This window comes from Ranitomeya imitator, chromosome 1 (assembly GCF_032444005.1).
Source record: "Ranitomeya imitator isolate aRanImi1 chromosome 1, aRanImi1.pri, whole genome shotgun sequence".
Lineage (NCBI taxonomy): Eukaryota > Metazoa > Chordata > Amphibia > Anura > Dendrobatidae > Ranitomeya > Ranitomeya imitator.
Window position 1 is genome coordinate 967,651,633 of NC_091282.1, and position 22,444 is coordinate 967,674,076.

Here is a 22,444-nt window from a genome sequence, read left to right on the forward strand (position 1 = left end):
CAGAGACACCTCTAAAAAATGCATCCATTACAACCAGAACTAAGCCCGATGCAAAACGAAAACTAAATTGTCAGTTTGTAGTTGTATCCATTTTTTTTAAATTTTTTTAAGAGAGACGGATCTATGCAAAAATGGAAACTTGGATTTTCATTTTGCATCGGTTTTTGCTCCGTTTGTAACGGATCCATTTTTTTTTATACTGGATCCTGCACAAATGGATGAAAACTGGACATGTGAACAGAGACTCAATCTTCATTTTTTTCAGAGGGTAAAACAAGCAGTAACATAGAAAACAATGCAGTATTCGTTCTATCTCTATTGTAAATTGGGTTTACACTTGCTTTATTACTTACACCATTATTAGCTAACACCCTACACTGGCACTTTATTTTCTTCATCTAACTGGTATTTGCAAAACCTCAGGTCATGCAATAAGAATGTTAGAATTAAAATAAAAGTAATATAGACAACTCAATAAATAAGGAACTGAAAAATGGACAAGAAATCCCACAGCAAGTCACACTGAATCCACACCATTCTCCAATAGTATGCATACACCAATACCTCGTATACTTAGAAGTTCTTCATCGGACATGAAGTCACCAGCAAATAGTCTAAAAGCTGCGTAAAGCACATTTTAGTTTGTAAAAGTAATATAAAAGATTTCCTGATACAGAACTCTGCTGGCATCTGAACTGCTACCTTACCTTACATACTCGGGTGTACTAGAACGTCTTTAGGCGCAAAAAGTTGGAATGTTCCAGTATATAAAATGAATATGTGCAACATGGCTACAGAAAACATTCTTCTACAGGTACCGCTAGGCCTGCGATCATACATATTGTGGCAAATGTATTCATATTGGCAATTCTTGTTTGTAGTATGTATGCAATAAAACTCAAAGGGAATCCGTCACCAGGTTTTTCCTACCTCATCTGAGAGCAGCATGATGCTGGGGCAGAGACCCCGATTCCAGTGATGTAGCAATATTTGGGCTACTTGCGACAGTTTTGATAACATCAATGTTTTATTGGATTCAGATCTACTGGTTTTCTTAAAGCTGAGCTCTGTATAACCCTGCTCAGACTACGGTTAACAGCTTTCTGCCTATGCAGAGTATACATATAAAGCTGCCAATCAGTGGTGGTGGCTTGGTTATACAAAGCTTATAAATATGGAGAACTATATGGCAGCTGGTTTACTAGTCATCTAGTCATTTAGTGATAATCTTCTGCTGACAAAATATTGATTTTTCTCAAAACTACAGCAAGGAGCCCAGTAAGTGACACATCACTGGAATCAGGTTCTCTGTCTCTACATTATCCAGTTCTTAGATTAGATGGCAAAAACCTGGTGAAAGATTCCCTTTAAAAAAATATTACCAAAAATGGAGTAACTACAGTCTTTTACAAATTAATAACTTTCATTCTAGAGAAACTGCGAAAATGTTCTTTTCCTGTATTTTTTACATTGTCAATTTTATGTTATTTCTAGGACACATATCTGAAACTCACCTTCCTCATCAGAGACATCCAAAACTTCAGTCATAGTCTCAGGCACATTCAGCTTATGCTTCTCTGTCACAGTCTGCAGACAAGACCAGTTTCAATAAAAAAGAATCCACTTCTGTTCATTGTCATTAAATTGTACAGCCTCTTATACCAAGGTGAATCATCACACATTGCATTACACTCACTGGCCGAAACACAACCACGTCTGGAAAGAAATAATGTGATTGCTCTCTTTTCAGAATGCATTCTATTAGCAAAAGTAGTCTTACATATGGTTAATTACAATAATTATCTAGTTAATAATAACATGCTGCATCTTATTGTAACCTACAGTATATTGTATAACTAGCCGATGGTTGTGCATATACCGCTTCTGGTACGGGGTAGAAGCATAAGTGAATATACTAATGCCACAGGCAGGGAACTCTTTCAGCTGCTTCTTTGTGTGAGGTAATACATTGCCCACCCTGTTTGTTTTATCACAGGAGTGAGTGTACCGTATTTGTTTTTTCACTGGTCCTGTGGGCATTTTTTCGGCCGAGGCTTTAAAAACCTTGCTGCGGTAGAAAAGAAGAGGAATCCACTTCAAACTTGACACTATCGAAGTCAAAAGGCTGCAAAACACCATGTGGAAAAAAAAAACGCTCAAGAGTACACAACATCATTTATATGCTGGTGTACCGGCATAGTTTTTGAAGCAGAAGACGCTTCAGGATAATGCAGTGTTTCTTTTCTGCCATCTTTTTTAGCTGTTTTTGAGGTGGATTCCAGACAGAATGTGCATGAAAAAGACTTTGTGTACACATTCTGTACCATTAAAACCATTTCAGGGGAATAAAACATCTCCAAATAACAACAAAACAAAATTAAAAACAGAGTTGCCTGAAGTGGATTCCTCTTAAAAACTTTGTGGGAACATGCCCTTGGGTTTTATGTTCATATGTTGCGTTTTTGTAGCATAGTTTTTGTTTCAGTGTTTCTGCAGCGTTTTTCACCCATTCTAATGAATGGGAAAATCATTTTAAAAAAACGCATCGCAAACAAGGGCAAAAATGTACATGTTTGATACAGAGATTTATTTAACGTGTGCACATACCCTTGGGTCGTTAATGAGTTAAAGTGTGTTTATGTCTTTTTCACAAATCTGTGACAGATTTTCATAGACAAAGATAGCAGAGCTATAACAGCAGGCAGGTGGGCAGCACTGAAGTAAGGGAGGGGGAAGTAGGGATTCATACATATAGTACCGATTAGGCAAGAATCTCAGTTTATGTCTTGAATGAAGGCCTAGCATGCCCGGAGAGGGTGCAAAATGTTTCAAACTTGGGAAAAGTTTGTTTGGATCTCATCCTGGCACTTATGTAAAGCACAAAGACTAAGCTTTTGACAGCCATATAATTATGCAGCTTCTGTGCCAAGGTTTCCTTTGAAAGGCATCTTGAAAAGTGGCAATTTGCCGACTTCTTTACATTACATTAGACACCTCTTAAAAAAAAAAAAAGAAATCTTACATAACGTGTAGATGATATAGTTTGTAAGGAAACATATATACAAATATATTACACAACAGGTTATAAAACCAAAAGGGAGCATCATCATTGGGGCGGAGCTCAAGTGCCATACACATCATATGGTACTATAGTCGGCTGTCACTTCAGGATCACTAGAATATACTACTGGGCTGTAAATGTACTGTATCTTTACAAGGATGGATAGAGAGAAGAAGGCTAGGTCAATAATACCGTATCACTGAAGATCAATACTAAATATTAAAGGGAATCGGTCAGCAGGTTATGCTATGCAATCTGAGGGCAGCATAAGGTAGAGACAGAGATATAGATTGCAGGGATGTGTCACTTATTAGGCTGTGTGCTATACTGGTCTGACCACGCCCCCTCCTCTGATAAGCTGCTCACTGTCAAAAGACAATGTACAGAGAGAGCTGTGCTGTGGGCAAGGGTTAGTTTTCTGAGCTCTGCAGCAGGCTACATCTAAGCGCTCATTCAGATGTTTGTGATTTTTCAACAGTATTTGTACGCCAAAACCAGGAGAGGAACTTACAAAGAAAAACTATCATTGAAAAATAGACACCTGTCCTGTGTTTTGGAGACACTCCTGAATTTGGCATACACGTACTGATGAAAAATCACTGATGACTGAATGAGCCCTACAAACTCTGATGCACAACTGCTGCACCCAGTAAACTAAGTGATACATCATTGTAATCAGTGTCTTTTTTCCTACATTATGCTGCTCTCAGTTATGGTAGCAAAAACATGTGAGCTGCATAGTGTAGAAATAGAGATTATGATTCCAGTTATGTGCCACTTACTGGTTTCTCTGCTATAGTTTTGAGAAAAATCTATATTTTGCCTTTAGAAGACTATCACTAAATGACTAATAAACCTGTTGCTATGTAGTCGTCCATACTTATAAACTCTGTACAACCAAGCCACCACCACTGCCAATCAGTAAGAACAAAAAAGTGCCCTACATAAACACGGAGCACCATGGTACAAGGAGAAAAACCTATGTAGAGAAGAAAAGTCTCTATGTGATACGACGTACCTACTTTGACTTTGAGCTATGGCGTGCATCTTTTATTGTCTCTGGATTCTCCTACAAATGACTTAATCTGTGTCACTTAATTTACCATACAATTAGTATAACCTTCTTAGGAGTTACCAGAGACAAGCCCCAGCATTGCCCAGTTCATTTATTTAGGTCCTATTCTGCACCTTACTTATTTGCACCTTGCACTTTATTCACTAGAATGTTACTCTCTATTATTTCATGCATTTGCTCATTTGTGAATTAGAGTTTATTCTGAAAGGTGTTGTACTTTATGCATACTTTTGCACATAACCCACCAATCTGCCCAGTGTTTGCTTGTTTTCATTTTCTGCATCGTTTGTTCACATCTCCATTTTTAAAATCTTTCAATTGTGTGCTCTAATAAAATTATTTACTATTTATATAACTTGTGTTTGGAGGACTTTTCTTCTCTACATAGACTTTTCCTTCTGTCAGTCCGTAGTCTGTGCTGGGTTATACAGAGCTCCGCATTCAGAGAGCTGGTAGATCTGCTGCAGATAAAACAGGGAAGACAGGGATTTTATCAAAACTGCTGCAAATCGCCCCATAACTGGTACAACACTGGAATCAGGGTCTCTTTTCCTGCATTATGCTACTCTCAGATGAGGCAGCAAAAACCTAGTGACATTCTCCCTTTAAAAGGTGTTGCCTCCCTTTGGGAAGAATGTCATGTCATTGGGACTAACAATCATTTTTGTTATTGGGTTCCATTAGAAAAGTTGCACTGTTTGCATTCTATTGCCTCTGTGTTGCTCTGTCTATCCCTAACTGCAGAATGAATTAACAATGATGGTCTGTGCACACGTTGCAGATTTTTGTGCGGATTTCTTCCTTTTTTTACTCCTGCAGATTTCTATTATGGAATGGGTGCAGAAACGCAGCAGATCTGCAAAGATAATTGACATGGTCCTGTTTTGAATCTGCTGTGATTTCTGTGCAGATTTTTCCGCACCATTAGCACAGCATTTTTTTTTGCCATTGATTTACATTGTACTGTAAATCACTTGCGGATCTGCAGCGTTTCTGCATGGAAAAAAAAGCTCCAGATCTGCACGAAATCTGCAATGTGTGCACATACACTGAATCTGTCAGTGAGCCCACTATGGTGGTCAGACGGGGAGGTCCTAAGTTTTACATAAGCTCCTCTCAGCTGACGTATGGAATGTGCAGGGAAACAAAGCGCCTGTAAACGCAAAAAAAAACAAAACAAAAGATTTTGTTTAAAATAAATGCATTTAAATAATAAAAAAAGTCTCCAAGGGCTACAACCCATTTAACCCCTATATATAGCTATAACCAAACCTAAATCTGGGAAGAGTTGACACCACTATGTCCTGGTATCTTTGGTATCTTACACAATCAGGATATTGAGGACTTTTGGGGATTACAGTAACAGATATCAGCAATGTTTGAAATAATTTTCACCTGGAAAAATCTTCTCATTGCTGTAAGTGTGCATTCCCTGCATTTATGTGCATTATTGCTGGTTAATCTGTATGATCTTATTTCAAATCAAATTTCCATCAGGCAGATCTGGACGCTGCAGACACATACTATCAAAACTAGCCCATCTTTCAGTAGACTCAAGCCTCGAGTCATAAGGCATCTATACAGTTGTGGCCAAAAGTATTGACACCCCTGCAATTCTGTCAGATAATACTCAGTTTCTTCCTGAAAATGATTGCAATCACAAATTATTTGGTATTATTATCTTCATTTAATTTGTCTTAAATGAAAAAACACAAATGAGAATGAAGCAAAAAGCAAAACATTGATCATTTCACACAAAACTCCAAAAATGTGCCAGACAAAAAGTATTGGCACCCTCAGGCTAATACTTGGTTGCACAACCTTTAGCCAAAATAACTGCGACCAACCGCTCCCGGTAACCATCAATGAGTTTCTTACAATGCTCTGCTGGAATTTTAGACCATTCTTCTTTGGCAAACTGCTCCAGGTCCCTGATATTTGAAGGGTGCCTTCTCCAAACTTCCATTTTTAGATCTCTCCACAGGAGTTCTATGGGATTCAGGTCTGGACTCATTGCTGGCCACCTTAGAAGTCGCCAGTGCTTTCTCTCAAACCATTTTCTAGTGCTTTTTGAAGTGTGTTTTGGGTCATTGTCCTGCTGGAAGACCCATGACCTCTGAGGGAGACCCAGCTTTTTCCCACTGGGCCCTACATTATGCTGCAAAATTTGTTGGTAGTCTTCAGACTTCATAATGCCATGCACACGGTCAAGCAGTCCAGTGCCAGAGGCAGCAAAGCAACCCCAAAACATCAGGGAACCTCTGCCATGTTTGACTGTAGGGACAGTGTTCTTTTCTTTGAATGCCTCTTTTCTTCTCCTGTAAACTCTATGTTGATGCCTTTGCCCAAAAAGCTCTACTTTTGACTCATCTGACCAGAGAACATTCTTCCAAAACGTTTTAGGCTTTTTCAGGTAAGCTTTAGCAAACTCCAGCCTGGCTTTTTTATGTCTCGGGGTAAGAAGTGGGGTCTTCCTGGGTCTCCTACCATACAGTCCCTTTTCATTCAGACACCGACGGATAGTACGAGTTGACACTGTTGTACCCTTGGACTGCAGGGCAGCTTGAACTTGTTTGGATGTTAGTCGAGGTTCTTTAACCAACATCCGCACAATCTTGCGTTGAAATCTCTTGTCAATTTTTCTTTTCCGTCCATATCTAGGGAGGTTAGCCACAGTGCCATGGGCTTTAAAATTCTTGATGACACTGCGCACGGTAGACACAGGAACATTCAGGTCTTTGGAGATGGACTTGAAGCCTTGAGATTGCTCATGCTTCCTCACAATTTGGTTTCTCAAGTTCTCAGACAGTTCTTTGGTCTTTTTTCTTTTCTCCATGCTCAATGTGGTACACACAAGGACACAGGACAGAGGTTGAGTCAACTTTAATCCATGTCAACTGGCTGCAAGTGTGATTTAGTTATTGCCAACACCTGTTAGGCGCCACAGGTAAGTTACAGGTGCTGTTAATTACACAAATTAGAGAAGCATCACATGATTTTTCGAACAGTGCCAATACTTTTGTCCACCCCCTTTTTTATGTTTGGTGTGGAATTATATCCAATTTGGCTTTAGGACAATTCTTTTTGTGTTTTTTCATTTAAGACAAATTAAATGAAGATAATAATAACAAAGGATTTGTGTTTGCAATCATTTTCAGGAAGAAACTGAGTATTATCTGACAGAATTGCAGGGGTGTCAATACTTTTGGCCACAACTGTATGGACATGCAGGTCATAGTTGAATAAAATGATACCTTGATATCTGTGATGAGATATCTTATTCCAGAGAAATCCACATTTGTCTTAATATGTAAATGAGCTGTTAGGATCTACGGGCTGGACATAGATCTCCTTGAGAATCTGCCTTCAGAGCCTTTTAAATGAAAGGGGCATTATCAGTGTGAGACACGTCGATCAGAAGAGCAGTCTGTCGGTCATTACATGTCTCACACTGATGCCCTTTTCATTTAAATTAAGCTCTGGAGATCTAGATCTCGTCCGTAGATCTTAATAGCTCATTTACATGTAAGAAAAATGTGCTACTCTTAAATAAGAGATCTGATTGCATTCAATTTTCTAAGACTTGAATGCTTACATAGATGGCTTTGGAGGGTAGACTCTAATGATAGATTTCCTTTAAAGAAAAAGTGTTTTTTTTACTGCCAATAACAACCAATCCGAGCTGAGCTTTCACATGTTAATCAGCTCTGGTAAAATGAAACCTGCATCTTAATTGATTGCTATAAATGACAAGGACAGGGTTTTTTTTTTTTTTTAAAACTTAGCTTACATCTGTACCATAATTGTTAATGCTTGAATTTTCCATTGTTAACAATATGTATGGGCACCGTAATGGGTTATCCTTATACCCTTTTTTCCTGGAGAGTAAAGGGAGTATTACATGGCATTCATTTAGATAAATTGCCAGATTTAGTAGTGCAGGAGCCACTTTTTGGAGCTGCTTTAATCATTTACTAGTAGCATACATATAATGGTTGTCAACAGTAAAAAGGGAATCTATAGTGTAGTAAACAGGCATAATTCCTGTAGCTCTCCAATGCTGCACACTCCTTCCACGTTAACAGAACATTATGAAAGGTGGTTTATTCGTACATGAACCAAACTGCAATTATGACACAAAGGATGAATCACATTGCATAGAAGTCACACATTGTTAATTATCAGTAGGTTTAGAGTCTTTGTGCTGGATTGTTGCTGTCACATCTGATAATATGAGGCTGTCTGTGACAGATCTGGAGAAATTTAACCCATGAAGAAACAAGAAATGAAGTGAATTACAAAACTCTAGAAGATGTCTACAAGTCAGCTACATCCATTGAAGTGGAAAATGTAAAATCCTCTAATTCTGGTCAACTTTGTTGAAGTTTTGAGTATAATATATGGTGTCCTGTGCTTTAGTATATTCCTAAGGGAGAGGAGGATGCACAGAGTAAAAGATTGGGGGCTTATGCTGTATGGCAGAAGAAGAGAAGAAATACACAACTCTACTCATTGAGACTTGTGTCATTATGATTTTCACATAGGACTACACAAATTATTTTAGCCCAGGAAAAAGTCCTTACACACTGCAAAATGCAGCCAGAAAAGATACGTCGCACATTCATCTCTGCTCCGCCAGTTATTCCATATGAAGCATTCCAGGAGGACAACTCCTAGCACCAGGTGAAGTCATGCTTACGGTTCTAGCACAAGCCTTACTGACATGTTGGGAAAAGTTGCAGTGATACTCACAGTGGTTGTGGTGATGATCTCCTCTGTGACAACCTTCAGTGTGTCCACCACAGAGATGTATCCCAGCCGCCTGGCAATCGCGAGGGCAGTGTTACCATTCTGCAGGGGAAGATGAAATGGTGAAGAGAGCGATACAGAGGGAACCAATGAGATCACAGAGCGCACAGCGAGCCAGCCAGCCTTTCCATCCAAAACAAGGCGCCAAACCCAGGGAAAAGCGTTACAGTACTGTGGAGTTCACTTCTGAAGGCTTCGTCTGCAGCTTCAATCCCCATAGCAACACAACACTCTGACATCTGCCAGCTTCTCCGCAGGAAAATCTGCCGACTGCTTTAAGGCTGTCACGCACCAGAAGAAATTTGCCTCAAATACCAGCTACTTAAAATGCCTTCACATGCAGGATTAGTGGAGGATGCCCCCAAACACTGGCCACAGAGTGATGAGAACATTTAGAGAAGTGATTCCTTCTCCAGCGCCCATCATGGCACAAGGACCGAGCAGACGCAAACATTTGGATCCATCTGAACTCTGTGCTCCCTTAAAAAAACAGCACTCCATAAACACATCTGACAGTCATTTCGGGGCCGTGCTAGTCATTTCCATAGAGGAAAGTCTGAGTCTGCTAAACAGAGGAAACTACAGGTCAGGAAAGCATACCGTGTGATGGCACATGTCAGGCATTATCTGCACCACACACCTATACTACAGCTCTGATCTGTCCCTACACTTCTCCAGGGGATCTGACTGATCAAACCAAGCACAGGCGCTCAGTGCATCCTTCACAAGACCAAACAGTTCATCTCCCCATTCGTCTTCCATCCATCTCCACCCTCCTCTTCCTCGATCTACAGCTCTGTCATTACAGGACCCAGAGGAGGGTGGAAATACATGGAAAACACATGGGTGACAAGGAGCAGACTCCTGCCTAGCCACACTGAGGATGCGATGACTGCCTGGACTCAGTCTATAGGCCATATAGAGTACAGTATTATTAGGGGCACAACATGGCAGGCACTGTTATATACTGTAAGCACTTCTGCCAGCTCCACTACAGGACATCACCAGTCTATAGGCCATACAGAGTACAGTATTATTAGGGGCACAACATGGCAGGCACGGTTATATACTGTAAGCACTTCTGCCAGCTCCACTACAGGACATCACCAGTCTATAGGCCATATAGTGTACAGTATTATTAGGGGCACAACATGGCAGGCACTGTTATATACTGTAAGCACTTATGGCCAGCTCCACTACAGGACATCGCCAGTCTATAGGCCATACAGAGTATAGTATTATTAGGGGCACAACATGGCAGGCACTGTTATATACTGTAAGCACTTCTGGCCAGCTCCACTACAGGACATCGCCAGTCTATAGGCCATATAGAGTACAGTATTATTAGGGGCACAACATGGCAGACACTGTTATATACTGTAAGCACTTCTGGCCTGCTCCACTACAGGACATCACCAGTCTATAGGCCATATAGAGTACAGTATTATTAGGGGCACAACATGGCAGGCACTGTTATATACTGTAAGCACTTCTGCCAGCTCCACTACAGGACATCACCAGTCTATAGGCCATATAGAGAACAGTATTATTAGGGGCACAACATGGCAGACCCTGTTATATACTGTAAGCACTTCTGCCAGCTCCACTACAGGACATCACCAGTCTATAGGCCATACAGAGTATAGTATTATTAGGGGCACAACATGGCAGGCACTGTTATATACTGTCAGCACTTCTGGCCTGCTCCACTACAGGACATCACCAATCTATAGGCCATACAGAGTATAGTATTATTAGGGGCACAACATGGCAGGCACTGTTATATACTGTAAGCACTTCTGGCCTGCTCCACTACAGGACATCACCAGTCTATAGGCCATATAGAGTAAAGTATTATTAGGGGCACAACATGGCAGGCACTGTTATATACTGTAAGCACATCTGCCAGCTCCACTACAGGACATCACCAGTCTATAGGCCATATAGAGTACAGTATTATTAGGGGCACAACATGGCAGGCACTGTTATATACTGTAAGCACTTCTGGCCTGCTCCACTACAGGACATCACCAGTCTATAGGCCATATAGAGTAAAGTATTATTAGGGGCACAACATGGCAGGCACTGTTATATACTGTAAGCACTTCTGCCAGCTCCACTACAGGACATCACCAGTCTATAGGCCATATAGAGTACAGTATTATTAGGGGCACAACATGGCAGGCACTGTTATATACTGTAGGCACTTCTGGCCTGCTCCACTACAGGACATCACCAGTCTATAGGCCATATAGAGAACAGTATTATTAGGGGCACAACATGGCAGACCCTGTTATATACTGTAAGCACTTCTGCCAGCTCCACTACAGGACATCACCAGTCTATAGGCCATACAGAGTATAGTATTATTAGGGGCACAACATGGCAGGCACTGTTATATACTGTCAGCACTTCTGGCCTGCTCCACTACAGGACATCACCAATCTATAGGCCATACAGAGTATAGTATTATTAGGGGCACAACATGGCAGGCACTGTTATATACTGTAAGCACTTCTGGCCTGCTCCACTACAGGACATCACCAGTCTATAGGCCATATAGAGTAAAGTATTATTAGGGGCACAACATGGCAGGCACTGTTATATACTGTAAGCACATCTGCCAGCTCCACTACAGGACATCACCAGTCTATAGGCCATATAGAGTACAGTATTATTAGGGGCACAACATGGCAGGCACTGTTATATACTGTAAGCACTTCTGGCCTGCTCCACTACAGGACATCACCAGTCTATAGGCCATATAGAGTAAAGTATTATTAGGGGCACAACATGGCAGGCACTGTTATATACTGTAAGCACTTCTGCCAGCTCCACTACAGGACATCACCAGTCTATAGGCCATATAGAGTACAGTATTATTAGGGGCACAACATGGCAGGCACTGTTATATACTGTAAGCACTTCTGGCCTGCTACACTACAGGACATCACCAGTCTATAGGCCATATAGAGTACAGTATTACTAGGGGCACAACATGGCAGGCACTGTTATATACTGTAGGCACTTCTTGCCTGCTCCACTACAGGACATCACCAGTCTATAGGCCATATAGAGTAAAGTATTATTAGGGGCACAACATGGCAGGCACTGTTATATACTGTAAGCACTTCTGCCAGCTCCACTACAGGACATCACCAGTCTATAGGCCATATAGAGTACAGTATTATTAGGGGCACAACATGGCAGGCACTGTTATATACTGTAAGCACTTCTGGACAGCTCCACTACAGGACATCACCAGTCTATAGGCCATATAGAGTACAGTATTATTAGGGGCACAACATGGCAGGCACTGTTATATACTGTAGGCACTTCTGGTCTGCTTCCCTACAGGACATCGCCAGTCTATAGGCCCTATAGAGTACAGTATTATTAGGGGCACAACATGGCAGACACTGTAATATACTGTAGGCACTTCTGGCCAGCTCCACTACAGGAGATCACCAGTCTATAGGCCATACAGAGTACAGTATTATTAGGGGCACAACATGGCAGCCACTGTTATATACTGTAAGCACTTCTGGCCTGCTCCACTACAGGACATCAACAGTCTATATGCCATATAGAGAACAGTATTATTAGGGGCACAACATGGCAGGCACTGTTATATACTGTAAGCACTTCTGGCCAGCTCCACTACAGGACATCGCCAGTCTATAGGCCATACAGAGTACAGTATTATTAGGGGCACAACATGGCAGACACTGTTATATACTGTAAGCACTTCTGGCCTGCTCCACTACAGGACATCGCCAGTCTATAGGCCATATAGAGTACAGTATTATTAGGGGCACAACATGGCAGGCACTGTTATATACTGTAAGCACTTCTGGCCTGCTCCACTACAGGACATCACCAGTCTATAGGCCATATAGAGTACAGTATTATTAGGGGCACAACATGGCAGGCACTGTTATATACTGTAAGCACTTCTGACCTGCTCCACTACAGGACATCACCAGTCTATAGGCCATATAGAGTACAGTATTATTAGGGGCACAACATGGCAGACACGGTTATATACTGTAAGCACTTCTGGCCTGCTCCACTACAGGACATCGCCAGACTATAGGCCATATAGTGTACAGTATTATTAGGGGCACAACATGGCAGGCACTGTTATATACTGTAAGCACTTCTGGCCTGCTCCACTACAGGACATCGCCAGTCTATAGGCCATATAGAGTACAGTATTATTAGGGGCACAACATGGCAGGCACTGTTATATACTGTAAGCACTTCTGGCCTGCTCCACTACAGGACATCACCAGTCTATAGGCCATACAGAGTACAGTATTATTAGGGGCACAACATGGCAGGCACTGTTATATACTGTAAGCACTTCTGGCCTGCTCCACTACAGGACATCGCCAGTCTATAGGCCATATAGAGTACAGTATTATTAGGGGCACAACATGGCAGACACTGTTATATACTGTAGGCACTTCTGGCCTGCTCCACTACAGGACATCACCAGTCTATAGGCCATACAGAGTACAGTATTATTAGGGGCACAACATGGCAGGCACTGTTATATACTGTAGGCACTTCTGGCCTGCTCCACTACAGGACATCACCAGTCTATAGGCCATATAGTGTACAGTATTATAAGGGGCACAACATGGCAGGCACTGTTATATACTGTAGGCACTTCTGGCCTGCTCCACTACAGGACATCGCCAGTCTATAGGCCATATAGAGTACAGTATTATTAGGGGCACAACATGGCAGGCACTGTTATATACTGTAGGCACTTCTGGCCTGCTCCACAACAGGACATCACCAGTCTATAGGCCATATAGAGTACAGTATTATTAGGGGCACAACATGACAGGCACTGTTATATACTGTAAGCACTTCTGGACAGCTCCACTACAGGACATCGCCAGTCTATAGGCCATATAGAGTACATTGTTATCAGGGGCACAACATGGCAGGCACTGTTATATACTGTAGGCACTTCTGGCCTGCTCCACTACAGGACATCACCAGTCTATAGGCCATACAGAGTACAGTATTATTAGGGGCACAACATGGCAGGCACTGTTATATACTGTAGGCACTTCTGGACAGCTCCACTACAGGACATCACCAGTCTATAGGCCATATAGAGAACAATATTATTAGGGGCACAACATGGCAGACACTGTTATATACTGTAAGCACTTCTGGCCAGCTCCACTACAGGACATCACCAGTCTATAGGCCATACAGAGTACAGTATTATTAGGGGCACAACATGGCAGGCACTGTTATATACTGTAGGCACTTCTGGCCTGCTCCACTACAGGACATCACCAGTCTATAGGCCATATAGTGTACAGTATTATTAGGGGCACAACATGGCAGGCACTGTTATATACTGTAAGCACTTCTGGCCAGCTCCACTACAGGACATCGCCAGTCTATAGGCCATATAGAGTACAGTATTATTAGGGGCACAACATGGAAGCCACTGTTATATACTGTAAGCACTTCTGGCCAGCTCCACTACAGGACATCACCAGTCTATAGGCCATATAGAGTACAGTATTATTAGGGGCACAACATGGCAGACACTGTTATATACTGTAAGCACTTCTGGCCAGCTCCACTACAGGACATCACCAGTCTATAGGCCATATAGAGTACAGTATTATTAGGGGCACAACATGGTAGACACTGTTATATAGTGTAAGCACTTCTGGCCTGCTCCACTACAGGACATCGCCAATCTATAGGCCATATAGAGTACAGTATTATTAGGGGCACAACATGGCAGGCACTGTTATATACTGTAAGCACTTCTGGCCTGCTCCACTACAGGACATCGCCAGTCTATAGGCCATATAGTGTACAGTATTATTAGGGGCTCAACATGGCAGGCACTGTTATATACTGTAGGCACTTCTGGCCTGCTCCACTACAGGACATCACCAGTCTATAGGCCATATAGTGTACAGTATTATTAGGGGCACAACATGGCAGGCACTGTTATATACTGTAGGCACTTCTGGCCTGCTCCACTACAGGACATCGCCAGTCTATAGGCCATATAGAGTACAGTATTATTAGGGGCACAACATGGCAGGCACTGTAATATACTGTAGGCACTTCTGGCCTGCTCCACTACAGGACATCACCAGTCTATAGGCCATACAGAGTACAGTATTATCAGGGGCACAACATGGCAGGCACTGTTATATACTGTAAGCACTTCTGGCCTGCTCCACTACAGGACATCGCCAGTCTATAGGCCATATAGAGTACAGTATTATTAGGGGCACAACATGGCAGGCACTGTTATATACTGTAAGCACTTCTGGCCTGCTCCACTACAGGACATCGCCAGTCTATAGGCCATATAGAGTACAGTATTATTAGGGACACAACATGGCAGGCACTGTTATATACTGTAGGCACTTCCGGCCTGCTCCACTACAGGACATCACCAGTCTATAGGCCATATAGAGTACAGTGTTATCAGGGGCACAACATGGCAGGCACTGTTATATACTGTAGGCACTTCTGGCCTTCTCCACTACAGGACATCACCAGTCTATAGGCCATACAGAGTACAGTATTATTAGGGGCACAACATGGCAGACACTGTTATATACTGTAAGCACTTCTGGCCTGCTCCACTACAGGACATCGCCAGTCTATAGGCCATATAGAGTACAGTATTATTAGGGGCACAACATGGCAGGCACTGTTATATACTGTAAGCACTTCTGGCCTGCTCCACTACAGGACATCACCAGTCTATAGGCCATATAGAGTACAGTATTATTAGGGGCACAACATGGCAGGCACTGTTATATACTGTAAGCACTTCTGACCTGCTCCACTACAGGACATCACCAGTCTATAGGCCATATAGAGTACAGTATTATTAGGGGCACAACATGGCAGACACGGTTATATACTGTAAGCACTTCTGGCCTGCTCCACTACAGGACATCGCCAGACTATAGGCCATATAGTGTACAGTATTATTAGGGGCACAACATGGCAGGCACTGTTATATACTGTAAGCACTTCTGGCCTGCTCCACTACAGGACATCGCCAGTCTATAGGCCATACAGAGTACAGTATTATTAGGGGCACAACATGGCAGGCACTGTTATATACTGTAGGCACTTCTGGCCTGCTCCACTACAGGACATCACCAGTCTATAGGCCATATAGTGTACAGTATTATTAGGGGCACAACATGGCAGGCACTGTTATATACTGTAGGCACTTCTGGCCTGCTCCACTACAGGACATCGCCAGTCTATAGGCCATATAGAGTACAGTATTATTAGGGGCACAACATGGCAGACACTGTTATATACTGTAGGCACTTCTGGCCTGCTCCACTACAGGACATCACCAGTCTATAGGCCATACAGAGTACAGTATTATTAGGGGCACAACATGGCAGGCACTGTTATATACTGTAGGCACTTCTGGCCTGCTCCACTACAGGACATCACCAGTCTATAGGCCATATAGTGTACAGTATTATAAGGGGCACAACATGGCAGGCACTGTTATATACTGTAGGAACTTCTGGCCTGCTCCACTACAGGACATCGCCAGTCTATAGGCCATATAGAGTACAGTATTATTAGGGGCACAACATGGCAGGCACTGTTATATACTGTAGGCACTTCTGGCCTGCTCCACAACAGGACATCACCAGTCTATAGGCCATATAGAGTACAGTATTATTAGGGGCACAACATGACAGGCACTGTTATATACTGTAAGCACTTCTGGACAGCTCCACTACAGGACATCGCCAGTCTATAGGCCATATAGAGTACATTGTTATCAGGGGCACAACATGGCAGGCACTGTTATATACTGTAGGCACTTCTGGCCTGCTCCACTACAGGACATCACCAGTCTATAGGCCATACAGAGTACAGTATTATTAGGGGCACAACATGGCAGGCACTGTTATATACTGTAAGCACTTCTGGCCAGCTCCACTACAGGACATCACCAGTCTATAGGCCATACAGAGTACAGTATTATTAGGGGCACAACATGGCAGGCACTGTTATATACTGTAAGCACTTCTGGCCAGCTCCACTACAGGAGATCACCAGTCTATAGGCCATACAGAGTACAGTATTATTAGGGGCACAACATGGCAGACACTGTTATATACTGTAAGCACTTCTGGCCTGCTCTACTACAGGACATCACCAGTCTATAGGCCATATAGAGTACAGTGTTATCAGGGGCACAACGTGGCAGGCCACTACAGGACATCGCCAGTCTATAGGCCATACAGAGTATAGTATTATTAGGGGCACAACATGGTAGGCACTGTTATATACTGTAGGCACTTCTGGCCTGCTCCACTACAGGACATCACCAGTCTATAGGCCATATAGAGTACAGTATTACTAGGGGCACAACATGGCAGACACTGTTATATACTGTAAGCACTTCTGGCCTGCTCCACTACAGGACATCGCCAGTCTATAGGCCATATAGAGTACAGTATTACTAGGGGCACAACATGGCAGACACTGTTATATACTGTAAGCACTTCTGTCCAGCTCCACTACAGGACATCAACAGGCTATAGGCCATATAGAGTACAGTATTATTAGGGACACAACATGGCAGACACTGTTATATACTGTAAGCACTTCTGGCCTGCTCCACTAGAGGACATCACCAGTCTAAAGGCCATACAGAGTACAGTATTATTTGGGGCACAACATGGCAGACACTGTTATATACTGTAAGCACTTCTGGACAGCTCCACTACAGGACATCACCAGTCTATAGGCCATATAGAGTACAGTATTATTAGGGGCACAACATGGCAGGCACTGTTATATACTGTAAGCACTTCTGGCCTGCTCCACTACAGGACATCGCCAGTCTATAGGCCATATAGAGTACAGTATTATTAGGGGCACAACATGGCAGACACTGTTATATACTGTAAGCACTTCTGGCCAGCTCCACTACAAGACATCGCCAGTCTATAGGCCATACAGAGTACAGTATTATTAGGGGCACAACATGGCAGACACTGTTATATACTGTAAGCACTTCTGGACAGCTCCACTACAGGACATCGCCAGTCTATAGGCCATATAGAGTACAGTATTATTAGGGGCACAACATGGCAGACACTGTTATATACTGTAAGCACTTATGGCCAGCTCCACTACAGGACATCGCCAGTCTATAGGCCATACAGAGTACAGTATTATTAGGGGCACAACATGGCAGGCACTGTTATATACTGTAGGCACTTCTGGCCAGCTCCACTACAGGACATCGCCAGTCTATAGGCCATACAGAGTACAGTATTATTAGGGGCACAACATGGCAGGCACTGTTATATACTGTAAGCACTTCTGGACAGCTCCACTACAGGACATCGCCAGTCTATAGGCCATAAAGAGTACAGTGTTATCAGGGGCACAACATGGCAGGCACTGTTATATACTGTAAGCACTTCTGGCCTGCTCCACTACAGGACGTCGCCAGTCTATAGGCCATATAGAGTACAGTATTATTAGGGGCACAACATGGCAGGCACTGTTATATACTGTAAGCACTTCTGGCCTGCTCCACTACAGGACATCACCAGTCTATAGGCCATATAGAGTACAGTGTTATCAGGGGCACAACATGGCAGGCACTGTTATATACTGTAAGCACTTCTGGACAGCTCCACTACAGGACATCACCAGTCTATAGGCCATATAGAGTACAGTATTATTAGGGGCACAACATGGCAGGCACTGTTATATACTGTAGGCACTTCTGGTCTGCTTCCCTACAGGACATCGCCAGTCTATAGGCCCTATAGAGTACAGTATTATTAGGGGCACAACATGGCAGACACTGTAATATACTGTAGGCACTTCTGGCCAGCTCCACTACAGGAGATCACCAGTCTATAGGCCATACAGAGTACAGTATTATTAGGGGCACAACATGGCAGCCACTGTTATATACTGTAAGCACTTCTGGCCTGCTCCACTACAGGACATCAACAGTCTATATGCCATATAGAGAACAGTATTATTAGGGGCACAACATGGCAGGCACTGTTATATACTGTAGGCACTTCTGGCCTGCTCCACTACAGGACATCGCCAGTCTATAGGCCATATAGTGTACAGTATTATTAGGGGCACAACATGGCAGCCACTGTTATATACTGTAAGCACTTCTGGCCTGCTCAACTACAGGACATCGCCAGTCTATAGGCCATATAGTGTACAGTATTATTAGGGGCACAACATGGCAGGCACTGTTATATACTGTAAGCACTTCTGGCCTGCTCCACTACAGGACGTCGCCAGTCTATAGGCCATATAGAGTACAGTATTATTAGGGGCACAACATGGCAGGCACTGTTATATACTGTAAGCACTTCTGGCCTGCTCCACTACAGGACATCACCAGTCTATAGGCCATACAGAGGACAGTATTATTAGGGGCACAACATGGCAGGCACTGTTATATACTGTAAGCACTTCTGGCCAGCTCCACTACAGGACATCGCCAGTTTATAGGCCATACAGAGTACAGTATTACTAGGGGCACAACATGGCAGGCACTGTTATATACTGTAAGCACTTCTGGCCAGCTCCACTACAGGACATCACCAGTCTATAGGCCATACAGAGGACAGTATTATTAGGGGCACAACATGGCAGGCACTGTTTTATACTGTAAGCACTTCTGGCCAGCTCCACTACAGGACATCGCCAGTCTATAGGCCATACAGAGTACAGTATTATTAGGGGCACAACATGGCAGGCACTGTTATATACTGTAAGCACTTCTGGCCTGCTCCACTACAGGACATCACCAGTCTATAGGCCATATAGAGTACAGTATTATTAGGGGCACAACATGGCAGGCACTGTTATATACTGTAAGCACTTCTGGCCTGCTCCACTACAGGACGTCGCCAGTCTATAGGCCATATAGAGTACAGTATTATTAGGGGCACAACATGGCAGGCACTGTTATATACTGTAAGCACTTCTGGCCTGCTCCACTACAGGACATCACCAGTCTATAGGCCATATAGAGTACAGAATTATTAGGGGCACAACATGGCAGGCACTGTTATATACTGTAAGCACTTCTGGCCTGCTCCACAACAGGACATCACCAGTCTATAGGCCATATAGAGTACAGTATTATTAGGGGCACAACATGGCAGGCACTGTTATATACTGTAAGCACTTCTGGCCTGCTCCACTACAGGACATCGCCAGTCTATACGCCATATAGAGTACAGTATTATTAGGGGCACAACATGGCAGACACTGTTATATACTGTAAGCACATCTGGACAGCTCCACTACAGGACATCACCAGTCTATAGGCCATATAGAGAACAATATTATTAGGGGCACAACATGGCAGACACTGTTATATACTGTAAGCACTTCTGGCCTGCTCCACTACAGGACATCACCAGTCTATAGGCCATATAGAGTACAGTATTATTAGGGGCACAACATGGCAGGCACTGTTATATACTGTAAGCACTTCTGGCCTGCTCCACTACAGGACGTCGCCAGTCTATAGGCCATATAGAGTACAGTATTATTAGGGGCACAACATGGCAAGCACTGTTATATACTGTAAGCACTTCTGGCCTGCTCCACTACAGGACATCACCAGTCTATAGGCCATATAGAGTACAGTATTATTAGGGGCACAACATGGCAGGCACTGTTATATACTGTAAGCACTTCTGGCCTGCTCCACTACAGGACATCGCCAGTCTATATGCCATATAGAGAACAATATTATTAGGGGCACAACATGGCAGGCACTGTTATATACTGTAAGCACTTCTGGCCTGCTCCACAACAGGACATCACCAGTCTATAGGCCATATAGAGTACAGTATTATTAGGGGCACAACATGACAGGCACTGTTATATACTGTAAGCACTTCTGGACAGCTGCACTACAGGACATCGCCAGTCTATAGGCCATATAGAGTACAGTGTTATCAGGGACACAACATGGCAGGCACTGTTATATACTGTAGGCACTTCTGGCCTGCTCCACTACAGGACATCACCAGTCTATAGGCCATATAGAGAACAATATTATTAGGGGCACAACATGGCAGACACTGTTATATACTGTAAGCACTTCTGGCCAGCTCCACTACAGGACATCGCCAGTCTATAGGCCATATAGAGTACAGTGTTATCAGGGGCACAACATGGCAGGCACTGTTATATACTGTAAGCACTTCTGGCCTGCTCCACTACAGGACATCGCCAGTCTATAGGCCATACAGAGTATAGTATTATTAGGGGCACAACATGGTAGGCACTGTTATATACTGTAGGCACTTCTGGCCTGCTCCACTACAGGACGTCGCCAGTCTATAGGCCATATAGAGAACAGTATTATTAGGGGCACAACATGGCAGCCACTGTTATATACTGTAGGCACTTCTGGCCTGCTCCACTACAGGACATCAACAGTCTATAGGCCATATAGAGTACAGTATTATTAGGGGCACAACATGGCAGGCACTGTTATATACTGTAAGCACTTCTGGCCTGCTCCACTACAGGACATCGCCAGTCTATAGGCCATATAGAGTACAGTATTACTAGGGGCACAACATGGCAGACACTGTTATATACTGTAAGCACTTCTGGCCAGCTCCACTACAGGACATCACCAGTCTATAGGCCATACAGAGTACACTATTATTAGGGGCACAACATGGCAGACACTGTTATATACTGTAAGCACTTCTGGCCAGCTCCACTACAGGACATCACCAGTCTATAGGCCATACAGAGTACACTATTATTAGGGGCACAACATGGCAGACACTGTTATATACTGTAAGCACTTCTGGCCTGCTCCACTACAGGACATCGCCAGTCTATAGGCCATATAGAGTACAGTATTATTAGGGGCACAACATGGCAGACACTGTTATATACTGTAAGCACTTCTGGCCAGCTCCACTACAGGACATCACCAGTCTATAGGCCATACAGAGTACACTATTATTAGGGGCACAACATGGCAGACACTGTTATATACTGTAAGCACTTCTGGCCTGCTCCACTACAGGACATCACCAGTCTATAGGCCATATAGAGTACAGTATTATTAGGGGCACAACATGGCAGGCACTGTTATATACTGTAAGCACTTCTGGCCTGCTCCACTACAGGACATCGCCAGTCTATAGGCCATACAGAGGACAGTATTATTAGGGGCACAACATGGCAGACACTGTCATATACTGTAAGCACTTCTGGCCAGCTCCACTACAGGACATCGCCAGTCTATAGGCCATACAGAGTACAGTATTATTAGGGGCACAACATGGCAGACACTGTTATATACTGTAAGCACTTCTGGACAGCTCCACTACAGGACATCGCCAGTCTATAGGCCATATAGAGTACAGTATTATTAGGGGCACAACATGGCAGACACTGTTATATACTGTAAGCAC

At 43.3% G+C, this 22,444-nt stretch overlaps 1 protein-coding gene across 47 annotated transcripts in view; it reads right to left on the minus strand.

Annotated features, from left to right (window-relative positions):
* ANK2 (ankyrin 2) overlaps positions 1 to 22,444 on the minus strand; it is a 732,820-nt gene that overhangs the window by 133,029 nt on the left and 577,347 nt on the right. For all 47 annotated transcript variants that reach the window (XM_069743800.1, XM_069743822.1, XM_069743806.1 and 44 more), the window contains 2 exons: positions 8,889 to 8,987; positions 1,515 to 1,587 (listed from right to left, as the gene is read on the minus strand). In XM_069743800.1, the coding sequence (XP_069599901.1) occupies positions 1,515 to 1,587; positions 8,889 to 8,987 (172 nt within the window). The remainder of the gene's footprint in view (positions 1 to 1,514; positions 1,588 to 8,888; positions 8,988 to 22,444) is intronic.